The sequence below is a fragment of the Schistocerca gregaria genome, chromosome 1 (assembly GCF_023897955.1).
Source record: "Schistocerca gregaria isolate iqSchGreg1 chromosome 1, iqSchGreg1.2, whole genome shotgun sequence".
Classification (NCBI taxonomy): domain Eukaryota; kingdom Metazoa; phylum Arthropoda; class Insecta; order Orthoptera; family Acrididae; genus Schistocerca; species Schistocerca gregaria.
In genome coordinates this window covers 191582721-191609227 of record NC_064920.1, presented here as the reverse complement: position 1 = coordinate 191609227, position 26507 = coordinate 191582721, and the positions used below count along the sequence as shown (strand labels likewise).

Genomic DNA, 26507 nt, shown 5'->3' with positions numbered 1-26507 from the left:
GACACACGATACGTGTTTTTCCTCTCAAAGTAGTTCCAATTAGATATTATAGATTTGTGCCAACACATTTTCTAATCCCCGAAACACTTCTTGATATCTTTGCCACATCTTTTATTAGTAGCTGGCAGAGCTATGCTTGTAAAACGACGCTTCTTCAAGGTTTTTATTTCTAGGAAAAGAAAATGTAGAGGCAGAGGCATCGTTAAAGTACTGATTTTCGCAAAAAATTCAGAGCAAGCAATAACGTCTGAATAGGTGCACTATCACGTTATCAGTTATTTTACTGCCTAAATAGCAAAACTCATCTACCACTTTTACTGTCTAACTTTTTGTGACGCTAGCACTGTGAGAGGTATTAGATGAAAGGAAGGCTGTCTGTAGAATGAAGCACCAAGGTATCCTGATCTGTGCAGCTCACTAATACACGACAAGAAAACTACAAATTGTAATTAAATCAACAAATGAGTTTGTGTACCGAAAGGAAAGGAAAAATGATCTACTCAGACTAGGGAGTGTGCTTTTTTCCTCAAGATACGCAAAGTGCACCAAACGGCTCCATATGGAGACCACTGGGAAAATCTGGTAAAGCTTTGCACAGATGTGTTGGGCAGTGTCTTTAGTTATACCCGTCCATCGTGTCGCGTCGCTCTTTTCAGTTTTGAGTGAACAGTGGTATGTAGGAAATAGCCTCTCCCGGAAAGTATGTGGGCCTGGTCAGAGGTATCGCCTGTTTCATGCAGCCCACATAACACAACTGTCGAGCAATTTCTTCTTCATGCCAATTCTCGGCCGCACACTACAGGGGCAATGAAGACGCTCCTGCAGCGTTTCCAGTGGGAAGTATTTGATCACCCACAACACAGTACGTAATTGGCTCCCCTGAGTCTCATCTCTGCTCACAAGAACCACTGGCTATGAAGACAAAATTTTTCCACAGACAACGAGCTGCAGACCAATGCAGATAACTGACCGAAGGCACAGGCGGCTGCTTTCTATGACGAGGATATCGGAAAGTTGATACAACACTACGACAAAACTCGAAGTTGGAGCGGTGACTATGGTGAGAAACAGGTGGAAGGTGTACCTAACTGTTTGCAACTAAAACGTTTCTGGTTTTCACTGTGGTTTCCATTTCGCAACCGATTGGAACTTACTTTCTGGACACCCCCCGTACATTATGGAAGAATTTCAGCCACACAACCGTCGTTAAGCGCAAGCAGTTATGAGAACTAGGTGACCAATAAGGGAAACTTTCAACCCCACCGCGCAGTTTCTCTTTGTAATATACTTTTTCTTTATTTTTTATAAGAAATAATTGACAGAGAGGCAGTTACGAAACTTTTTCTAGAGCCATGAGTTGCAATACCCAAACTGTGGAGCTACGATGGCCGGCTCATGCCGGAGCAAAGTCTTTGGGCGGCTCACCGCTTTGTTTCCCGGTCCCCTGCATAGCAGCGGCGTGTTTACGGCCACTAATTGCGGGGCAGTCAGTCGAGCGAGACGCCAGCCTGCGGACGCTGGTGGTAGATAGGTCTCGTTAAGTGACTCCGACCCGCTGCTCAAAGAGCCTCGTCTGCGACGGAGCGGAGACAGGCAGACGGAAAAAGACGCGAAAAAGGCGATCCGGTAGCCGTGCAAGCCTCCCTGCGCGCCGCACTTGTACAAATAAATTAGCCGTTCAAATATTTATCGCCCGGCCGCTGGCGGAGCGAGGCGCACTGCCGAGTAAGTATCGCCGACGACTTCTCGAAAACTCCCTGCCAGAAGACGAAGCAAAAAAAAAAAAAAAAATAACGACGGAGGAACCGAGGGAAGGGGGCAGGCGCCTCGCTGCTGTAATTGAGAGAGCTCGTGGACGTTAGTGAGCGAGAACAAGTTTACAAGCGGCGCCGGCGTTTCCCAGTCCGAAAACAGCCTCGACGACGGCACACCGTGAAATCGCTCGTTCCAGAGAGGAGGCGCTTTGGTCGTTCTGAGGATCTCCCCGAAGAGGAAATTCAGGCAGCGTGTAGTTTCTTAGCGAGTTTTCCTGTTGGCACTTGAGTAAAATCATAAGGCAGCATCTCTCGGAAATTCCAGCACTTACTGACGGTTGAAGCGAAATTCTTTCTGCAGTTGTCTGTTGCTTTAATCACATAAAATAGACGTCGGACAATTTAACCACAGATACTTTGTTTCTGTCATTTTGCGCTGTAGTAAGTAGATGGCGCCTACTGAGTATTTTGAAGAATGCACGAATGTCAGTTGCTACAGGGTGTCCAGCGAAGGAGTCCTTAATTTCAAAATGCAATATTTCGAGAGCCAACATGCTCTGCAGGTTCTACTAGCAACTACTGTTCATCGAATTTTCAATAAGGATAAGTACTTAATTGCAGTAAGCAGTCACGTAGCTCGCAGGCTAAGTGAGGATGTGTCAGACGTAAAGGCCAAAGATTCAGCGTTCAATTTTCTGTCAGCTATCGCCACTTTCTTCAATGGTATTAGTTCGAACACGTAAAAAATATCAAGCTTCATCGGGTTTCGAAGCCCCAGTAAAACATTTTGCTCCCCTAAAAGCGGATGGGTATGTCAGTTTAGAGGTAGGGCGTGTATAGTTCAAGTCATCATCGATTCCGACCTAGATTTTCGGGACGTTTCCTTTGGTTGTGAGGCAAATGCCGGAATTGGAAATCACTTCCCAATCATTGCGAGCTCGGACACAGACTTCCTAATTTCCAGCTCAACAATGGTGGAGAATGAGAAGTACTCTAGGGCCCATTAAAATAGCGAATATCATCAAGAAGACGGAGTGATACAAACAGAAAATTGATATACAGTACAACGACCGGTACTACGTCCCTGGATATGCAAGTGATTAGCATTCCAGCGCAACCGCACAAAATAAGTAGAAGTAGTGCCGCCTACATTCTGTATATATAGAAAGATTACACAACGTAAAGAAATCGCCTTTGAATTTTGATTGTCTTTGATAAGATGGTATTATGTCTTATTTCAGAAGGAGAAACGTCAATCAGCATGTGTCGAATTCAACAGCGGCAGAATCGTGGCGTAACGAGGTCATTCCATGATATTGCTGCTAGCGCCTGAAGCGAGAGACATACTGTTCGCTCAGCCGTGCAGGATTGTGTAAAATGGTCTCGTACCGTGAGATTGGAAATAGTCTCGTTTGCAGTAAGACAGGTATCCATATGGACAGCGTGGCGTCATATGGAGCACCACGGACTGTCAGCAAGGCAACCGGTGTTGGTTGCGCGTTTCTCTGACGCAGCAGCCGAGAAATGCGTGCCGACAGTGGTTCAGCGGGTGACAAGACTGGACACAGAAGTGGTAAAGTGTCGTCTGTTCAGACAACTTCTGTTTCTCGGTTCTGTTTTACAGTCTACTTATCCAAGTGTGGACGCTTCAAGGAAAACGAACGTTTCCAGCTTGCATTCGTCACCATATTGGCCCAACATTTTACGCGATAGTATTTGATGTCATTGGGTACACTGTCCGATCACGTATCAATCGCATAACGGGTAATTTGGAAAGTCTGTGTTACATTTTTTGATGTGTTCATCTCCCTCACTCCGAGTTCTACGTGAAGTTATCTTGCAACAAGATAACGCAAGACCGGTTGTTGCCCGTCCGCTCCTAGCCTGCCCCGATAGTGTGGGTATTCGAGTCTTGTCCTGGCCAACAGTACTCCAGATCTCTCACCCAATGAAAGCACCTGGTCGTGGGTTGACGAGAGACGGGCACGTGACCTTTCGCCAGCCCCCTACGACTGATGACCCCTGGCACAGAGCTGAAGCAAGGTGGAATGACATACTCCTGTCATACAAACTCATTTATACTGATACTCAGCCGGATTAGAGCCGTTGTTAGTGTCAGAGGTGGCTGCTCTCTGTACTAAATTTGCGCCCTGTACATCCCAAATCGTGCACTCACCCCTTGTGAGGCCAACTCAGGAGCTACTTGATTGAGAAATGTCGGCTCCGGTCAATAAAACTGACAACGACCGAGAGAGCGGTGTGCTGACCTCACGCCCTTGCATTCCGCATCCATTAAAGCCTGTAGGCTGCGGATGACACGGCGATCACTCAGCACCGTTGCGTCTTCCGATACCTGTTCGGATGGAGTCTGGTTTAGAGCTGTACCCCAAATCAAGCATTCTTTCTGTTGTACTGTAAACGCACAATAAGTACAAAATTTTGTTTTTTGCTATCCATCCCTGATATTGCAGTTTTAATTGCCAGCAGTGTATTAACAAAAATAAATAATTTAAACAACGTCGGAACAGCTTTACTACAGTAGTAAACGCCAGTTTCACGGATGCCGGTGACGATGAATGTATCCTACATATATTAATTGCGAAAGACTCACTCACTCTCTGCACACTATCTGCCTACCTAGCACTTAATAATCAAGATCGTTACAAAAATGCAGGGCACTGTACTACTCGGAATGCTTTGCCTCAGGAGTCTATACAGAATGTTCCAGGAGTAATGGTAAATGTTTAATGATACAACAGGAAAAGTCTAGCAAGCGTGGGCTCTAAAATAGTACCTTAAGAACTTAGAACTCTTGTTCCTATTTGCTACTGTGAAACCCACTTCTAGCACAAAACAGGTGCTCATAGCTCTTAAAATACACACTTCAGTGCCCTTACTTACTAGACTTTTAGTTTCGAATGATCGTTCCTGTCATTTCCCTGACGTCATATCCCTGCATATTGATCATTCGTCCTGGGACATCCGGTGATGCTATCCCACTCCATCGACGGTTGTACAGTAATTCCCTATAATTTTTGACTTTCACTGTAGCTCAAAAGAAACACGTACATTTTAGATAACAGTTCAACGCTGGAGTAATCCTATTGAGATCAAAAAGTGTGCTACCTCAGTTAGTGTTCACTGTTCTACACAAATGTTTTCTTTAGTAAATCAAAGAGGGGCAAAGAAGGATGAAACACAGGCGCTCAAGAGTTCACATCAGTCACTACCTACGACACGAACTCCATGCTGAGGTAGCAACTACAGTGAAGTACACTCTACAAACTGTTTAAATTACCATAAAATAGTATGAAAGTGGAAAGAATTTCCTGGTGGCGCTGCTAATGCAAGTAACCAGTAAGAGTGAAGAAAGCCCGCCCGGTTAGCCGAGCGGTATGACGCACGGCTTTCCGGAGCGGGAAGGAGCGCCTCGTCCCCGGCACGAATCCTCCTGGCGGACTGGTGTCGAGGTCCGGTGAGCCGGCCAGTCTGTGGATGGTTTTTAGGCGGTTTTCCATCTGCCTCGGCTAATTCGGGCTCCTTCCTCTTATTCTGTCTCAGCTGCACTATGTCGGCGATTGCTGCTCAAATAAGTTCTCCACGTGCGCGTACACCACCATTACCCTACTACGCAAACATAGGGGTTACACTCATCTGGTGTGAGACGCTCCCTGGGGACTCCACCGGGGGCCGAACCGCACAATAACCCTGGGTTCGGTGTGGGGCGGCGGAGGGATGAAGTGCACTGTGGTAGTCGTCGTGGGGTTGTGGACCACTGCGGCTGCGGCGGGGACAGAGCCTCTCCGCCGGCCGCGGTGGTCTCGCGGTTCTAGGCGCGCAGTCCGGAACCGTGCGACTGCTACGGTCGCAGGTTCGAATCCTGCCTCGGGCATGGATGTGTGTGATGTCCTTAGGTTAGTTAGGTTTAAGTAGTTCTAAGTTCTAGGGGACTGATGACCTCACATGTTAAGTCACATAGTGCTCAGAGCCATTTGAACAATTTTTTGAACGGAGCCTCTCCGTCGTTTCTAGGTCCCCGGTTAACATACAACATACATACAAGAGTGAAGAACCATTTTCTGTATTAACGCGTGTCGTGAAGGTGTCATTATTGGTCTCTCTATTTCTTTCATGCTACGCAAGTAGGAGGCGAGGAACTGTGGAAAGCCGGAAGATAGAGCTTCCAGTTGCGAGGGTGCTGAAGCCTGGTCGCTTGGCAGCCGGGACACGCGTGGCGCGCGGAGTGTTTCTTTGTGCGTGCCGCTTCCCCTCGCTGGAGCACAATTCTTTCCCTGTGCGTGTCGTCGCGCCTCCACAGGTGGTCGTGCTGTGCCGCCTCGGGTGATGCGTGCGCATGCGCTGGGTCCTTGCCGTGCATTCGACGTGGTGCAGATGCGACGACTGCATGTTTCACGTTAACTGTACGTATCACGTAATGACAAACAGAACTAGATGTGAAATGTTTTTGCATCGATGATAATGCCGGGTCTTAATGAAGACAGTGCTCTCAAGTCAGTATGGCACAAGCAATATACAGTAAACAGGATTCAGAGTGGAAACAACGCGACAGATTAAACAGTACCAACCTGTCATTACGTTGAGATATTATCAGATGGGCGCATCCATAGCTTCAGCGCCTTGACTTACCTTACACTAGTTATGGCTTGATCCTGCTACAGGATTTCCACTTGCATATCGACAGACTTACTAGTTAGTACAATTAAATTACGAAATTAGTCAAGATTTGCTAATAATCCATATCTGTCTACAGCTTCGTATGCGTACAAGCCCAATGCATTGGCAAGACTCCCATGCCAGATTCCTCAAAATGAAAAAGGGTTACAGTATTGCTGATTACCATATACTGCGCAGTTCTTCCTTGCCTAATAACGTGTGAGCCGATTTTGACAACTGTGTACGTACATTTAATAACATTAAGACGTTACGTTTAGGAAAATATTTGTTCATTCTGGAACAATCACTTAGTATCAGTGTTCTTAAACTTCTTCGTCTGCAATAAAAGAAATATTTCGGCTTCATACACAGCTCTTTGAAAGAGCTGTTGCAAACGATATGCTAGTGTACCGTATATCTGCAACAAAATAAGATCACAAGGAATAAAACACGCGGGAAATTTAGACGACAACAACAGCAAATATGTATTACACAAAACAAGATTAGAGTCGACAATAAGGTTATTAGAAAAAGAGCACGAGATTGGATGGGAAAAGCAATATTTCATACTGTTTTCAGAGGAATCAACCCGGTATTCATCATTCAGGAATTCAGTTTAAGTGACTTAGGTAAACCATAAAAAACCAAAGCCGGATGGCTGGAAGGGCATTTGAACAGCTATACTCCAGTGCGAGTCCATTGTCTTACAACTGCACTCACTCACTCATATCAAGAACTGAACTAAATTTTTTAGGAAAGGAGTGTAGTTTACATTGCTCGAAAGTTGTAAAAGATGCTGGGCTTAATAAGGCGACCCACTCGTCACAATGACACAAGTGTGGTGTTAATGGTGGTCGTGTAATTCCTTTCGGTTTTGAATTTAAGATATTCGGAGTTCTATCTGAAAGCACTTGTCCTGAGCGTAGCCTTATATGGATCCGAAACGTGGACAATAAACAGTGCAGAAACACAAAAAAAGAAGAGAATAGGAGTTTTAAATGTGTTGCAACAGAAAAATGCTGAATATTCAATGGGTAAGTAAAAAAGATAGAGAGAATGGAATAGGAAAGGAAAAAATTGATCACACAAATCTTCTATAAGATGGGATGCGGGTGATAGGAGATATCAAGGAATAGTTACATTAGTATTGCCAGGAAGTGTAAGGGAGTGGGGAGAGGGAGACCAAGGAGTGACTGAAGCAAGCAAGTGGATGTTGTCCGCAGCAGTTATTTGGGAACAAAGAGACTGACACAGGGTAGAGTAGCTACTGGATCGGCACCAAACCAGTCTTCGGAAAGAAACCCACAGCGACAACTGAGTGTACTCTGCTTGCGGCAGTGTGAGCAGAGGTGAGGAGGGCTGTACGTGACCACATTGGGCTGTGGCAGAAACACAGGCAGCAGCGCAGACAGCGGGGAGGCGCAGACGCCGGACAGGCCAAAGCGGCCGCAGCGCCCCGGGCAAGGCAGGCGCCGCCCACGCGCTGCGGGCTTCCTTCCCGCGCCGCCCATCCGGCCGCTGCCGGCCGCTCTTTCCGCCTTCCTGCCGGAAGCGCTGCCGGCGGCAGTGGCCGCTGCAGCAGCAGCAGCAGCGCGCTGACAATTATTTTTAATGAGTGTCGGGAGGGAGCGCCGAGTTTTAAATGCCCGAGTTTTATTAGCGCCCCGGTCTCGGGCGCCAGGGGTGGAGATGTACCGTCTCCCGGCCGGCCTGGGGGCCTGTATGTACGCCGCACAAGGAGCTGACAGCTGGCTGCCCACGTCTCTTCTATCACAAATCTGATTTCGCATCCTACTTTCTTACAGAATCACTGTTTAAGTAGATACGAGGGTTACCCAGAAAATAATGCACCGCATCTTTTTTCTCAGCCGAAAACAGTGTTACGAATTTCGAAATGTTACATATATACTCGTATTATTTGAAGTATCCTGAGTGAGCGTACCAAGTTTCCGTCGCTTCCTACAGATAACGTAGCTGCATGGCAGTTTCAAACTGGAGTCTGTAGGTGATGTATGTTACAAGCAATATGCCGTCATTGAATTTCTCACTGCAGAGGAATATTTACAAACGCTTGTTTAAAGTGTAACGTGTATGGAGCATCTGCTGTCGACAGAAGTACAGTTAGTCGCTGGGCACGGAGGGTGAGGTCGTCAGAAGGCGATTCGATGGAGCTCCACGATTTGCAGCTGTCGCGGAGGCCATCCACGGCTGTCACACCTGACCTGTTGCAGCGAGTTGATGTTATCATTTGCGACGACAAACGCATTACGACTCGGCAACTGGCGCTCCATCTATCAATCAGCAAAAGAAGTGTGAATGCAGTAATCTGCACTCTTGGATATTCAAAAGTGTGTACAAATGGCTCTGAGCACTATGGGATTTCACATCTGAGGTCATCAGTCCCCTACACATAAGTAACCTAAGGACAGTACACACATCCATGCCCGAGATACGATTCGAACCTGCGACCGTAGCAGCAGCGCGGTTCCGGACTGAAGCGCCTAGAACCGCTCGGCCACAACGGCCGGCTAAAAGTGTGTGCAATATGGGTCCCGCGGGGTCTAACGATGGATCACAAATCGCACAGAAGAAACATTTGTCTTGATTTGTTGCGACTTTTTGAAGCTGAGAGGGAGGCCTTCTTGTTCCGGATTGTGACGGGTGATGAAACCTGGGTTCATCATTTTGAGCCCGAAACAAAACGACAGTCGATGGAATGGCGCCATTCCCACTCCCCGCAGAAGAAAAAATTCAAAGCAACTGCTTCCGCCGGTAAGATCATGATCACCGTGGTCTGGGACTGTGAAGGCGTGATTCTCATTGATGTTATGCCTCTTAGCGGTACCATTAATTCAGAAGCATACGTCAACACATTAACAAAACTCAAAACGCGCTTCCGACGACTTCGGCAACCCAGGAGATGTATTGCTGCAATCCGATAACGCTCGGCCACACACAGGGCTAACGACTGCTGAACATATCGCAAAACAGGGTTGGACAGTGTTACCCCATCCACCCTACAGCCCTGACATAGCCCCCTCCGACTTCCACTTGTTTGGACCATTAAAGGATGCCATTTGTGGAAGACATTTTGAGATCGATGAGGAAGTGATTCACACAGTGAAGCAGTGGCACCACCACCAGGACAAGGATTGTTACCGACAGGTCATACACGCTCTTGTTTCACGCTGGGGGAAGGCCTTAGAACGGGATGGAGATTACGTGGAAAAATAGGGTGTGCAGATAAAACACCGGACTTCCGTATGTGTAATTATCATTGTGTCCAATAAATAATTGTTGAAGAAATAAAATTCGGCGCATTACTTTCTGGGCAACCGTCCTATTTTACGCCAGAAGGATGTAGGTTGCAGTAAGTACTGGGAGATGAAGAAGTTTGCACAGCATAAAGTAGCGTGGAGAGCTGCATCAAACCAGTCTCAGGACTGAATACAACAACAACAACAACCGGCCACAATGCGATTAATGGTCCTTGTGGTTTCTGAAACAGCAGTTGGACGTCAGATCGATGACGTCTCTGACTTTGGGCCGGAGCTCTTAGTGCCTCTGTGACGATTTCTCGATGCTCAAGTTCTGTAGTCTCTCTAGGTCGACTGCTACCTTTTTGACGCTGTGTTCGGTCATGGTTCACTCATTCTTGCGAACATCGTCACATAGTCGCATCGCTCCTATGCAAATGTCGAGTGGTCCGCTCATTATTCCAACTAGCTTCTTTGAGCCCAACTACTCATCCTCTCTCAAATACTGACATCTGCGTATGTTGTTCACGTGACAGTCTGAGAGGCGTAATTACTGTCCAGCTGAGTACACGGAATGAAATTGGCAAAGACTTTATACTCCGATATCGACTTGTCCCTTGCTTGCTATTCCTGCCAGCAGCAAGGTGAAATTGTGCTGCAGTGTCACACATTCATCCATCGGCCGTTTAGTGTTGCATTTCCCGTCGATAACTGTGCGAATTTAAATTTGTGACCGTTTTGCATAACTTCTTGGCGGTGCATTTTTTTTATTTATTTATTTATTTATTTTTGCCTGGAGTGTATTAGTTTTATTTGTGGTCCTCTGGGGTTACGGTCTGTTTGTATCAGGCATTGTCCATCAGCTATGGATTGCAACAAGCGTCGGCTTACTAAACGGGGACCAGACAAAACTAATTCGTCTGACCGAATTTACCTAATTACGCTTCCCTTTCCGAAAAAATCGCTGACGGGCGTCATGACTGAGAATCAGTTTCAGAGCAAGTGTAAACAACCGAACGTAAGGAAATTTTGTTTTATAAATCGAAGGATTAGAGTTTTTGGATCGTTGCAGATCTAACTGAAGAGCAAACATCGCGCTAAATGGAGCGATGGCAAAGTGGCACACGGAGAGCGTTAACATCATAGCGTGGGCGTCGGTTGCAATCGCCGATTTTTTCTAAGGGTTTTCACTGTTTGCCAAGAAAATAAAAAAAAGTAACTCGGCTATCAAGGCCATAGGAGCACGCGATGCCGACGGGCTGCCGTGACCCATGGCATCATTGCAGCGTGGTAGGGAGTGCACACTGCGCTCGCTGCCCGTTGTCACCTTCCTGAGCTCCGAGCCGCTACTTCCCATTCGAGCAGACGAGGCTGAGTGCACGCCAACACGGTCCTCCCACCAGGGAGAAACCACTGGCAGAACCAGGATAAAAGGTGTCGCAACATTTATTTATTGTTATCTTAAACAAACAAAAATATGGACGAGGAAAGAGTGATACTGACTTCGACATGTTTGAGTTTCGGTGGAGACTGCAAGTTTTTCTGTTTTTTTTTTTCCCCTTGTTTTCCTTTCCCCCGAACTTCAAGACTTTTTAGCGAATCACTTGAGACGTGATTGCAAATGAAGAAACGGACAGAGGATCTTTGCCGGCCGCTATGTCCGAGCGATTCTAGGCGCTTCTGTCCGGAGCCGAGCTGCTGCTACGGTCGCAGGTTCGAATCCTGCCTCGGGTATGGATGTGTGTGATATCCTTAGATTAGTTAGGTTTCAGAAGTTCTACGTCTAGGGGACTGATGACCTCAGATGTTGAGTCCCATAGTGCTTAGAGCCATTTCAACAATTTGAACCAGGATCTTTCTACGAATTCAATTAACAATCCATAACAGTTAAAGACACTTTATGTATTGTTGCAGGTTTACTAATGCAAGTTTGTATGCGCGCATGCATTATAAATACGCAAAATTTATTTTATTTGAAATAACAACAAACAAATATCGTGACAGACCTCATTCTCATACAGTCATTCAAATCTAAGAAGCGCAAAATAAAGCAAACCAGTAAACTGACGATTCTTTAAACAATCAAACTCCCAAGCAGAAAACAGATTCAAACTTCAACTTCACAAATAAGTTAATGTGTTAAATACTTGACGTTAATCATGTAAGCCAGAAAAAGTTTAGAAAAGGCTTGAAATTGTCTTTAGAGTTTGCTGGAAGTGGCTAATCCTGTCACTGTCAAACGCTGGATGAATATAGTACCGTAAATTTGGGCTCTGTTTTTCATTCTTATCGACATTTACAATGTCATATCTCCTGAACTATGTGTCGTACAATAAAATAAATTTGCAAGTACATTCAGTGGTGTGCGTTGATACTGTCTGCGAAATGCGTTGCGATCAGAGCTAGTAGAGAAGAAGTAATAAATTTAAACGCCTTTCGTGATGCGGCAGTTTTAGTGCATGAGCAGCGAAAATGTGGTAAACGAAAATCTTATTTCATTTTGTCATTTTGTGGGGAGTATCAGAAGAAAGTTTCTAAAGAGTCTGAAATTATGCGTAAAGTTTGTTGCAAGTCACTAACGGCTCTCGCTCTCAAACACTGGATGTATATAGTTTGGGCATGTGCTCACTGTGAGTTACACTGCCTCAAGACATACCGGGTGACCAAAACGTCAGTATAAATTTGAAAACTGAATAAATCACCGACTAATGTAGATAAAGAGGTACAAATTGACACACATGCTTGCAATGACACGGGGTTTTAATAGAACCAAAAAAAATACAAAAGTTTAAAAAATGTCCGACAGATGGCGCTTCATGTCATCAGAATAGCAATAATTAGCATAACAAAGTAAGACAAAGTAAAATGATGTTCTTTACAGGAAATTCTCAATATGTCCACCATCATTACTCAACAATAGCTGTAGTCGAGGAATTATGTTGTGAACAGCACTGTAAAGTATGTCCGGAGTTGTGGTGAGGCATTGGCGTCAGATGTTGTCTTTCAGCATCCCTAAAGATGTCGTTCGATCACGATACACTTGCGACTTCAGATAACCCCAAAGCCAATAATCGCGCGGACTGAGGTCTGGAGACCTGCGAAAGTGGCGGCTGAGCACACGATCATCATCAAACGACTCGCACAAGAGATCTTTCACACGTCTAGCAATATGGGGTGGAGCGCCATCGTACGTTCCAGCAGGTGTTTATCAGCCAGGCTGGGGATGATGCGATTCTGTAACATATCGGCGTACCTCTCACCCGTCACCGTAGCAGTTACAAAACCAGAATCACGCATTTCGCCGAAGAAAAAAAGGCCCGATAACGGTAGATGTGGTAACTCCAACCCATACCGTGACTTTCTCGTCGTGCAATGGATTTTCCAATTCAGTTCTAGGATTTTCGGTAGCCCAAATTCTGCAGTTGTGGGCGTTGACAGACCCTCGGAGCGTGAAATGACCTTGGTCGGTCCACAGCACGTTACTCAACCAATCGTCGCCGGCCGGAGTGGCCGAGCGGTTCTAGGCGCTACAATCTGGAACCGCGCGACCGCTACGGTAGCAGGTTCGAATTCTGCCTCGGGTATGAATGCGTGTGACGTCCTTAGGTTAGTTAGGTTTAAGTAGTTCTAAGTTCTAGGGGACTGATGACCTCAGAAGTTAGGTCCCATAGTGCTCAAAGCCATTTGAACCATTTTTTGAACCTATCGTCATCTTCCGCCATCTTTTGAAACGCCCACACCGCAAATACCCTCCGCTTCACTAAATCGCCAGGAAACAGTTCATGATGCCGATGGATTTTGTACGGATAGCATTGGAGGGTACGCTTAAGTGCCAACCAAACAGTAGTGTATGGAATGCCGGTACCACGAGCGACTACACGAGCGCTGACTTCCACGTGCATAGGCGAACCCGCTACAGTCTTCATTTCTTCCTGAACTGTCTCAGCAGCATTGCGCCTTGTGCTCGGTCGGCCACTACGGGGTCTATCGTCTAAACAACCTGTGGTTTCGAACTTCGAAATCATTCCCGCCACAGCTGCAGTTGTCAACTTGCCTTTACCCGTTCGAATCCCCTTCCTATGGCGATAGGATCGTAACGCTGAACTAGCACATTCCCCATTCTTATAATACAGCTTCACTAAAAGCGCCTTTTCAGGTAACGTCAACATGCTGCGACTGCTGGCGCATCTGATTCTCTCTCTATCACAGCTCCTTTTATACACGATTGTCATGTGCAGTTACTGACGTTTTGCTGTCCAGCGCCATCTGTCGGACATTTTGCGAACTTTTTTTTGTTCTAATAAAACCCCATGTCATTCCAAGCATGTGTGTCAATTTTTACTTCTCTATCTACGTTATTCAGTGGTTTATTAAGTTTTCAAATTTATACTGACTCTTTGATCACCTGGTATTAGCCATTTCTAACTGTAATACTTGTCTTACTGCGCTAAGCCTGTCAGTGATTAGACTGTGACAGCCTTTGAACCATTTTAATTTGGTCTGTACAGGTATGAAAAATTGAAAATCAATTTTTTGTTGCTTTTGGGAGCAATTAAGATTGTGCACAATGAGCCATTAACCAGGTTAGTCGTTTAATAATATAAGTGGTCAACATTTAACTAATACCCCGTTAAAAATGTATCACCGTAAAATTAATAGCGTATAATGGAGTAGCTGAAATTTAAAGCGAATCTGAGCGAAGGAGAAACATCGTGAAAAACAGACGCCTTCCCTCCAGTTACGAATGCACGGTGCTCTGCCACTCGGTCGCTTTCGACTTTAGGGAAGACAGCAGGCAGAAGGCGGTGACTCAGAGAAGGACGTGCCGTGGCGAAGACGGCGCCGGCGCTGAGCTGGGGAGCGGCCGGAGATCGGGGCGTGGGCCCGCGGATAATTACCACCAGGGCTGAGGCTCGAGGCCGCAAATTGGATTACGATACGTGACGTCGTTAGCCGGCAGCGAGCGCCTTTGTTTCGGCTGCGGGCCAATCTCGGTCCCGGCTCCTCGCTGGTAGCGCCTCACGGCTGGCGTTCCGGAACAAGCGTGCTGTCTCTCTACAGTGTACAGCAAAAGCGCTTCTCTACAGCTGCACCACCTTTCTTCACCTTTTCCCGTTGCAGTGAAGTCAACTCGCAAGCGCTGTTCTGAGACTGCACTTCCAGGGGATGGATAAAAATATAAGCAATAAAAGCATCTACATCTTACGTGGATAATCTGCAAATGACATTTAAGTGCCTGGCAGAGGCTTCATCGAACCACCTTCACAATAATTCTCTATTATTCAAATCTCGAACAGCGGGAGAAAAAACGAACACCTATATCTTTCCGTGCCAGATCTGATTTTCCTTATTTTATCATGATAATCATTTCTCCTTCCGTACACTATGTTGTCAAAAGTATCCGGACACCCACAAAAACACACGTTTTTCATATTAGGTACATTGTGCTGCCAGGTAATCCGTTTCAGCGACTTCACTAGTCATTAAACATCGTGAGAGACCAGAATGAGGCGCTCAGCGGAACTCACGGATCTCGAACGTCACTTGTGTCTTATGTCTGTACACGAGATTTCCACACTCCTAAACATCCCTAGGTCCACTGCTTCCGATGTTATGGTGAAGTCGAAACATGAAGGGACAAAAAAAATGGCTCTGAGCACTATGGGACTTAGCTTCTGAGGTCATCAGTCCCCTAGAACTCCGAACTACTTAAACCAAACTAACCTAAGGACATCACACACATCCATGCCCGAGGCAGGATTCGAACCTACGACAGTAGCAGTCGCGCGGTTCCAGACTGTAGCGCCTAGAACCGCTCGGCCACAACAGGCGGCCCATGAAGGGACACGTACAGCACAAAAGTGTACAGGCTGACCTCGTCTGTTGACTGACAGAGACCGCCGACAGTTGAAGAGGGTTGTTGTTGTTGTTGCTGTGGTCTTCAGTCCTGAGACTGGTTTGATGCAGCATGGGTAGTAATGTGTAATAGGCAGACATCTACCCAGACCATCACACAGTAATTCCAAACTGCATCAGAATCCACTGCAAGTACTATGACAGTTAGGCGGAAGGTGAGCAAACTTGGATTTCATGGCCGAACGGCTGCTCATAAGACACATATCACGCCGCTAAATGCCAAACGACACCTTGCTTTGTGTACGAAGCGTAAAAAATGAACGACTGAACATTGGAAAAATGTTGTGTGGAGTGACAAATCACGGTACACAATCTGACGATCTGATGGCAAGGTGTGGATGTGGCGAATGCCTGGTGAACGTCATTTGCCAGCGTGTGTAGTGCCAACAGTAAAATTCGGAGACGGTTCTGTTACGGTGTGGTCGTGTTTTACCCGGAGGGGGCTTGCACCCCTTGTTGTTTATGGTGGTATTATCACAGCACAGGCCTGCACTGATGTTTTAAGCACCTTATTGCTTCCCACTGCTGAAGAGTAGTTCGGGGAAGGCGACTGCACCTTTCAACATGATCGAGCACCTGGTCATAATGCACGGCCTGTGGGGGAGTGGTTACACGACAATAACATCCCTCTAACGGACTGGCCTGCAGAAAGTCCTGACCTGAATCCTACAGAACACCTCTGGGTGTTTTGGAACGCCAACTTCTTGCCAGGCCTCACCGACTGACATTGATACCTCTGCTCAGTGCAGCACTCCGTGAAGAATGGACTGTCATTCCCGAAGAAACCTTCCAGCACCTCATTGAACGTATGCCTGCGAGGGTGGAAGCTGTCATCAAGACAGCCAACACCATACTGAATTCCAGAATTACTGATGGAGGTGCCACGAACTTGTAAGTCATTTTCAGCCAGGTGTCCGGATACTTTTGATCAGACAGAGTAGGTCGGCGTCAAGAAAATATTTTCGCTTTCGGAGGAGAAAGGGTGTGATCGAAATTTCGTGAGAAGATTCCGCAGCAACGAAAAACGCCTTAGTTTTAATGTCACAACCCCAAATCCTGTATCATATCTGTGACACACTCTCTTCTGTTTCGCGAAAATACAAAACGTGTTGCTCTTCTTTGAACTTACTCGATGTACTCCGTTAATACTATGTGGTAAGGGACCCAGACCGCACAGCAGTTCTCCAAAGGGGGACGGATATGCATAATGTAGGCATTCTCTTTAATAGACCTGTTATATTTTATATGTGTCCTGCCAATAAAACGCAGTCTTTGATTTCCCTTCCCACATCATTTTCTATGTTTTCTTTTTCAATTTAAATTGTTACTAATTGTAATTCCTAGGTATTTAGTTGAATTTACGGCCTTTATATTTGACGGGTTTATCGTATAATCGAAGTTTACGGGATTTCTTTTAGCACTCATGTAGATGCCATTACACTTCTCATTATTCATGGTCAATTGCCAATTTTCGTACCATACAGACGTGTTTTCTAAATCGTTTTACAAATTGTTTCGATCTTATGACGACTTTAATAGACGATAAACGACAGCATCATCTGCAAACAACCTAAGACGGCTGCTCACATTGTCTCCTAAATCGTTTATATAGATAAGGAGTGGCAGAGGGCCTATAACACTATCTTGAAGAACGCCAGAAATCACTTCTGTTTTATTCGATGACTTAACGTCAATTACGAGTACCACGAACTGTGACCTCTCTGAAAGGAAATCACTTATCCATTCACATAACTGAGACGATATCCCGTAAGTACGCGATTTCACTACAATCCGCTTGCCCGCAGCTCGTGGTCGTGTGGTAGCGTTCTCGCTTCCCACGCCCGGGTTCCCGGGTTTGATTCCTGGCAGGGTCAGGGATTTTCTCTGCCTCGTGATGGCTGGGTGTTGTGTGATGTCCTTAGGTTAGTTAGGTTTAAGTAGTTCTAAGATCTAGGGGACTGATGAGGATAGATGTTAAGTCCCATAGTGCTCAGAGCCATTTGAATCCTTTTTGAACAATCCGCTTGTGTGGTACAGTGTCAAAAGCCTTTTGGAAATCTAGAAATACGGAAATCTATCTGAAATCCCTTGTCAATAGAACTCAACATCTCGTGTGTGTAAAGAACTAGTAGTATTTCACAAGAACGATATTTTCTATATCCGTGTTGACTGTGTATTAATAGACCGTTGTCTTCGAGGTAATTCATAATATTCGCACACAATATATGTTCAAAACTGGCTCTGACCACTATGGGACATAACTGCTGTGGTCATCAGTCCCCTAGAGCGTAGAACTACTTAAGCCTAGCTAACCTAAGGACATCACACACATCCAGTCCCGAGGCAGGATTCGAACCTGCGACCGTAGCGGTCGCGCGGTTCCAGACTGTAGCGCCTAGAACCGCTCGGCCACTTCGGCCGGTCATATATGTTCCAAAACGTTCCTGCATATCGACGTTAATGATGTGAGCCTGTAATCTGGTGGGTTACTCCTGCTACCTTTCTTGCATGTTGGAGTGACCTGTGCAACTTTCCAGTCTTTGGGTACAGATCTTTCGTCGAGCGAGCGGTTGTATATGACTGTCAAGAATGGAGCTTTTGCATCAGCATACTCTTAAAGGAGCTTAATTTGTATACAGCTGAAACAGAAGACTTGCTTTTATTAAGTGATTTAAGTTGCCTCAACACGCCGAGGATATCTACTTCCAAGTTATTCACGTTGGCAGCTGTTTTTGATACGAATTCTGGAATATTTACTTCGTCTTCTTCGTTGAAGAAATTTCGAAAGGCTCTGTTTAGCACATTTGCTTTCACAGCACAGTCTTCGATGGTATTTCCATTAATATCGCGCAGAGAAGGCCGCTAGCGTAATTTACATTCGACCAGAATACGAACGAATTGTATAATTTTATCTGTGTGCATTAGTTTCTTGAGTTTCTGCGTGATAATTTAATATTTAATAGGCACGGTTGCCGCTAATTCGTTTGCGTCGGAAAGTAAACCGATTTTGTGACATGTTAGTCTCATCTGAATGCTTTGGCAGTTCGGTTTCTTTAATCTCTGCTTATTAATCTAATTTATTGGACATAGTTCTTGTGCTTTACTGCACGTCGACAGTAGAGCTCCGTAGAGCGTGTAAATTGTCCTTGTTTGCCTGTGTAGTGTAATTTTCCACGGTCTTTGGTATGTATAGGGACTGTGACTGCTGAGTGCGGATGCGAGCCGAGTTGGTGACACTTCGCTGTCAGCTTGAGGTTGTGATGGCTTCGGTTACACAGCTTGAAGCTGCAGTGGATGGGCATCACTCTTGTGGACCGGTCGTGCGGATGACCAGCATGTCTGACTCCGCCGTTCGGTCCTCAGCGGTGGACAGCCCAGTTATTGCTCGCACTGAGGCTGACCCCTCACCTGTGGTCGAGTGGGAGGTCGCTCCGGGGCGTAGCTGGCGGCGTAAGACTCCCCAGACGGCCGCACGTGAGGCCTCCCCGGTTTTCCCGAGAAACAGGTTCCAGCACTGTCTGTGGCTGACGCCGTCGCTGAGCCGGATGCTGTCGCCTGTCCTGTTTCAGAGGAAACCTCTCAGCCTGCAAGATCCGGAGAATCGCAGAGGGTGGGATTATTGATAGTTGGGAGCTCCAGTGTTATGGAGCCCCTTAGGGATATGGCTGCCAAGGAGGGGGAGAAAGCCAATGTCAACTGCGTGTGCATACCGGGTGGAGTCATCTCAGACTGCGTGTAGAGAGGAAATATGTATTTACAGATTAATAGAAAGGGTTACACGATTCTATATCAAAGACAAACACGATAAAATGCTAAGACAGAAGCTACACTGAAAGGAAATCATCAGCTATGTGTTACTAAATCGTTATGTAAAATACACTCTCTTTGCACTTGGAGTCCTTAACAGTAAGGAAGGCTTGGTATTCTTACAAATGGATTATGATTTATAAACAATTCACTTTTCCGTCTCAGTTTACCAGTTATTGTCATCTTCAGTTTGAATAACAAAAAATGTACATTGATGTACACAAGCGTAGACCGCTGAAAGTCAATAAATAAGCTACACTACTTGATTATACATAACATCTATTATTTCTTACGTCATAAATTTAGGAAGAGAGATGACATTAGCCAAAGCTATCGACTGAGTTTTCTATCTTATTTTTTGAAGAGCTGTTTTAAATGCCGTAGTGTTGTCAGTTTCATGTAAGTGGCGGCCACAGTGCTGGTTTCCACTAGTCGTATGGCCCACTAGGCTGGACCAGAGACATTGGCTGGGCGAGGTGGGGGAGGAGGGGGAGCAGCCCATTATTTCGCCTCCAGGTCACGCTTCATGTTTAGTCCCTCCATCGATCCAGTTCTTATCATTAGCTGCCCATTACTATTTCCACTGGTGATAACTGCCCATTACTATTACCACTGACGATAAGTGCCCGTCACCAATTCCACTGACAACGTAAGTCAAACTAATAGACACAGGCATGGAAAATGTTTTTCATAAGAATAATGCATTTTGTTTAAGAGGTGTAGTTGAAGCCTATATAAAATAGATTATCAACAAAAATGCTGCTCATTCACTAGACACTCGTTATCAACCAATCTTTAGTTTTGGAATAATATTTCAATTGACATGTTGTATTCCATACCATACCCATGACAAGAAATAAGATAAAACTATAAATTAGTCAAAGGTTAAGACGGTAAATATTTTACTGTAATAACGCTGTTGACACGTTTATTATTGCCCATCGATTTTTTTTTTTTTTAACGTAAGACTCTCCAAGTGTTATCGAATATTCACTAAATGGCGCTGAATCAATTCAGACCAATGTTCTCCCGGCCCCAGTCAAGTCAGAATTTCAGAAGTCTTTCTAAACTTTATTCTTATTACAAAAAATATGCAATTCAGAATGAAAAAAGTTTTATGCCTAGTAAAATAAGCAAAAGAAACACGAGTACCACAGCACCAAAGAAAGTAGTTCTCAAGCTGAAGGTTACTTTTGTTAATGTTAAATAACAGGAACGCTTTTGAAACAAATAGAGAGCCCACGGCAGCCTGGGGTGAGAGACACTATCAGCTAACAACGCTGTGGGAACGAGGGGAGGCTGGATGGCGAGCTAGCGGCTATTAAGACAGGACGGAGAGACTGGACAGCGACGTGTCCGTATAGGCCAGCCTGTAGGATGGATCAAGCACTATCCACCCCATAATCGCAGCGCGTATTCATTCATGCACAGCTACTTCGGTCCCATTTTGCTATTAAATGGACACATGGCATTGGTGTGATGCTGTCTTCGCTGGTCATGAGGATAAATGACTTCCAAGTAGACCACTTACAGTCTTACAACATTTCGTGCCAAAGCCAAGTGAATGTGATAGCCTCCCAGTAATATACAAATAATTTACGGTATATTGGTAATTTTTACTTATGGACCGTCTGACAGCAACTGAATAAAACACAATTTTAGTGCCATACGCGTTTCGCCTTTATTTTCTGCAAGGCATCATCAGTGGTCTGCAATATGTACATATGTTTACTATTTAATTTACATTTTTGTCACTGTACCTATAGGTTATAAACAGTTCTGGTGGTTAGTATTTTCTATTAAGTAGTAATGATTTGAACTGCGTCTGCAGCTCGTGGTCGTGCGGTAGCGTTCTCGCTTCCCACGCCCGGGTTCCCGTGTTCGATTCCCGGCGGGGTCAGGGATTTTTCTCTGCCTCGTGATGACTGGTTGTGGTGTGATGTCCATGGTTTAGTTAGATGTAAGTAGCCCTAAATTGTAGGGGACTGATGACCATAGATTTTAAGTCCCATGGTGCTCAGAGCCATTAGATTTGAACTGTACTTACAGGTTGCATAGACAATTCTTACATATTACGCTCCTGTTGCATTTTTGGCGTTGTTCTTCTTCTTATGAATGCCAATTTGCGGTTTTTCCCCACATTCTACAGCACTATGAACTGAACGCTTGTTTCAATGCAATGTTTTTGTTTCTGTTACCGACTGTCAAATGGTTTTGCCAAACATCTAATGTTATTGCCAAACTTTCGAGTGTAATTATTGAAGTATCTGTGATCTGTTCGTGCATGCATTTGTGTGTGTGTGTGTGTGTGTGTATTTTGGTGTGGTACATTGTGTTTTATTCAGTTTCTGTCAGACGGTCCATAATTAAAAATTATCAATATACCGTAATATTACACGCAACTGAGAAAGACAGGACTACAAAAGTTGAAGATGACAAATAGTTTAATTTAATACAAATCGCTGCAGATGTAAATGGTTGACTGTATCTGCAGTTGCAATCCTCAAATGACGAGTACTGTAACACACGTACCCCTCGAGAAAACTAGATCGATGCTACGGTCTTGGGACAATATTTAAAATTTCATGGATTACTGGATTTACAAATGTTAATTCTCTGGTAGGTGAACCAGCTTAACAGTGTATCTATTCAAAATGGAGAAAATACAGAACAAAACGTCATTCAAATTTAGGTGAAGAAAGTATAAATAATCAGTTTAGTTTTTTTCCTGTTGTTATGTTATCATTATTAAAATGACGCAACTGAGAAGAAATAAGTACAGAAAATTAAGTTAAATCAATGAGCAGTTAGTGAAATAATATTCATTAATGTGTTCAGTATAGATTACAAATATTTTTAATTGCTATAATTCAGACATGACTGCGCTCTATGTTTGTCATCATCACGAAGTCAGACATCTGATATACAATATCTTGTTACAGTACCTGTTTAGCTTACAGCACTAGTCATGTGTGAAGTAAAAAAAAAAGAAAATTAGTTGTTTGTAATGAACTCATTAATGAAAGTACCAAGGTGAATGATGATTCTAATGTCTCCTTCTGTCTTTGTTAATGGATTAAATTGCATCACTCTGAAAGTCAGTGAAATTCGACAGCCAAGGCTTAACCTAAGAATAAACACTTGTGGCGACTGTAAACACCTATGATTGCACACACGAACACAAAAATGAGGCCGAAATTGATTAATGTTGTTTACATAATGGGCATATTTTAGTGTTGTACGCGTGGGACTAAGATGTGGCATCCCTTGAATTACGACCCCCTGGGCGACAGCCGTGGTCCACTCGCTCGCTCGCCCCGCGTGCGTAGCGTGGGCGCAATGCAGCGGCTGCGAGACGGGCGGACTGCAGCCAGTTTGCGTGTGCCCGCCACTGTTTATCCTCGGCCAGTGCTTAGCATGCAGATGAGAGGCCGCTGCACCCCGGCACTGATTGGCCGCCTCCCTATTAGCATTCCGCCGCAACCACTGTGCCACTGGTGCTATTCGCAAGCCGTCTCAGTCGTTCTCACCCACACGGCGTGGTAACTCGCATTCCACTAACTTTCTGTCAACTTTTTAGTCTGGCAAAGTTTCCTGTACTGAAACGCACGACGATAGTTTTCCAGCTTCCCAGCTTCTCTACACATTCTTTCTAGCACTCTTTTAATAGAACGTTTATGTTTTGCAACTCTTTCTATTTACGGAAAATGCTAAAGCTTCACCAAGATTCGGGTGAGGCGATCACTCCTAGTACAAATGGATGAATATTCTGTTCACAAGGCGGGTAAGGCAACGGCATACCACTTCCAATAGCACTGTCCCTACAAGAATCTATGGTGTCCACGTTAACTTTCAAGCTGTTGATCATTTTGCAAAAACAGACATTATGTCTAATACGATAGTACCAATCAGTGAATTTTACAATGTACTTATAATCCGTCTTGATTGCAAAATTTTTATTCATATGACCGGTTTCGGTTCATCTAGAACCATCTTCAGATATGATATTTCAGTTACAGGAGCAACCAGTCCAAATCCAGCAACTTTCATTGCTGCGTCACATCAGCAGCATGTGAAAGTTGCTGTATTTGGACGAGTTACTGGTTCAACTGGTTCAACTGGCTCTAAGCACTATGGGACTTAACATCTGTGGTCATCAGTCCCCTAGAACTTAGAACTACTTAAACCTAACTAACCTAAGGACATCACAAACATTCATGCCCGAGGCAGGATTCGAACCTGCGACCGTAGCTGTCGCGCGGTTCCGGACTGCGCGCCTAGAACCGCGAGACCACCGCGGCCGGCGACGTGTTACTCCTGTAACCGAAATATCACATCTGAAGATGGTTCTAGATTAACCGAAACCAGTTATGTGAATAAAAATTTTGCAATCATGACGGCTTATAAGTACACTGTTGATCATTTGCAGCCTTTACTGGAGAATCGCTTCGGGAAAACAACATATGCAAAGAAGCTGGCGTCAACAGTTTCAAAGAGCTATTTCAAACACATATATCTTGACATACCGCAAAGCTTTTCTGAAAGCTTTTGTCTGGAGTGTAGCCTTGTACTAAAGTGAAACCAGGGCGAGAAACATCAGATAGGAGAAGAGAATATAAGCCTTTTGAATGTAGTGAGACAGTAGAATGTTGAGGATTACGTTGTTACACAGTGTAGCTAATGAGAAGGTACTCAACTGGGGGAGAAAATAGTTCAGTCGTACAACTTGGGTAAAAAAAGGAATAAGTTGATGAAGACATACTTAGGCATCAGGGAGTAGCTGATTTGGTAACAGAGGGAAGTGCGGGAGAAAATTGTAGATGGAGACCGAGGCGGATGTAGGTCGCAGTAGTTACGTGGAGATGAAGAGACTTGCACAGGATACATTTAGAGGTGGGCGAGAGCTGTATCAAACCAGTTTTTTCATTTAAAGACCACATCAATAACAAACTGGCAATTGCATTTTTAATATAAATCTCATCAAATCAAAACATAAAATTGTCGCGTATCACGAAAAAATAAATTCTGGTAATTAAACACAATCGTACGACCACTATTATCATCACTGATTTACTAGTCTTCGTTCAAAAAAATATATATAAAAAAATGGGTCTGAGCACTATGGGACTTAACAGCTGTGGTCATCAGTCCCCTAGAACTTAGAACTACTTAAACCTAACTAACCTTAGGACATCACACACATCCATGCCCGACGCAGGATTCGAACCTGCAACCGCAGCAATCGCGCACTTCCAGACTGTAGAGCCTAGAACCGCCCGGCCACGCCGGCCGGCCAGTATTCGTTCAGTTTCAAGTAGCGCTTTCTGGTACTCCAGACGGAAAACATTTCACTAGTAGGTGATGTTCCGTGAAGGAATGTTTCTCTAGTTTTTTGCTTCCTTAATGTTCCCAAATGACCAATCAAATTTCAATTTGTTGCACCAACCATTTTACTATCAGTGATGGCGAATCAATGTAGGACTTGTTATATGGTGATTAACAGATAGCAGCTTTTTATATAGCATTTGCGACAATTTTGGCCAATACTAAGATCAAATGACTGGAATCAGGAGTACCGAACAAGGAACCAAACATGAACTTTCGCTAATGATAATGAATGAGCATAATGCGTTCTTCCCGTAACATAATGAAATAATTCCGTGCCGCACGAAAATGGGCGATACAGAATTGAAATTTAATTTAGAAAGTTCTTAAAATTGTAATGGTGGTAGATTTTCCGGTAAGAGTGCTCATTTAAATCGTACATTAGTGATTATCTGCGAGCACGCTTGTACGTAGACTATTCACGTTGACATTTGTTTGTTAACAGCAACAAAGCCTCACGAACGACAAAAAGCCGTCACCAGTTTTCTTCGTAAGTTAATTCACTGGGAAAAATAGATTCATACGCAACACCGAAAGTCTAACTAGACAGCTGCACTTACATAGTTTGAGTTTACATTCTGCTCTTATAAATTCTACCTAAGTGGTACTACAGTCTTCTAGAACAAAATTTAACTGCTCGGCAATGAGGTACTCTACAAACTTCTTGAAAGTGTCTTTCCAGTTAGCTGATACAATCTATGTAACTAAGTGTCATACAAAATAAAGGAAAAGGGAAGCCGAAGAACTTCCCTGCAGTGATTTCCGTGCCGGTACCAACTGTAGCGGATTATCAGTGCTGAAGCGCTAGATGATAATGGTGTTTTTTTTATTTTCAGAGGGTAGCCGCTGTCCTACGCCTGGTTGCACGGGGCAAGGTCACGTCACTGGACTCTACTCGCACCATCGCAGGTCAGTAGGGCTGTTTCACTCCATATTCATACCATAAAAACATTTCAGTGTTATTTTGTTAACTTGTATTATATGTAAATGTCAACAGCCCAGAGACTGTGGACAGCAAAATGGTTTTCTTTCAGTATTTTTAATAGGGGATTCTACTTCAGATACATTGGTTAATATTTTCACGTTGAAACTATTAGTTTGTGGAAAACAAAGAAAGTTTACATTCTGTCGTTCACTTTTTACGTAAAGACGTACTCTCTCTTACATGCAGCTTATCCGGATGCCCAAGAAAAGACAAGGTGACACCTGAAAGTAAGTGTCCTCTACCTATGTAATCGCTTGTTTATCGCTTCCCTTGGTTTTCTTTGCGGGGTAGAGAGCTAGCTTATATTTTATTCATTCGTTCGCTTTCAGTAGTGACTTAGCCAGAAACCACTTTTTTTTGCTTCTCGTGTGGGCATGCAATAGAATCTGAAGGTCAGGTTGAGTATATACACCTTTACGTTGTTACACGGAAACGTGATTGTTTTGAAAGTACTCCCGTTTCTCCCCTTTCACCATAAAACATCTGTGAGTAATGTCTTCCCCCCTCGCACCACGCGCACGACTCGTATTCAACTAATATGGAAATAAAATGTGTTTTTCGAACTTTCCCTTCGAGTTTTCACTTTCAAACTTGCGCCGTTACGAGCGCCAAGTTTGCTGCAATCAATAGACTGCTACTGTCGTTATTTTCTTTATGGTTTTACTCTCTACCCGCCCTTCTTTTTCTGTTTCTCTTTTCTTTCGCCGGTTATAAAGGTCGACTGTATAC

The 26507-nt window shown here is 44.5% G+C and overlaps 1 protein-coding gene across 1 annotated transcript in view; it reads left to right on the top strand.

The window, feature by feature from the left end:
* Positions 1–26507, top strand: part of LOC126337014 (atrophin-1-like) — a 272907-nt gene that overhangs the window by 23761 nt on the left and 222639 nt on the right. The window contains exons 4-5 of the mRNA XM_050001316.1: positions 25630–25702; positions 25965–26005. Of these exons, the coding sequence (XP_049857273.1) occupies positions 25630–25702; positions 25965–26005 (114 nt within the window). The remainder of the gene's footprint in view (positions 1–25629; positions 25703–25964; positions 26006–26507) is intronic.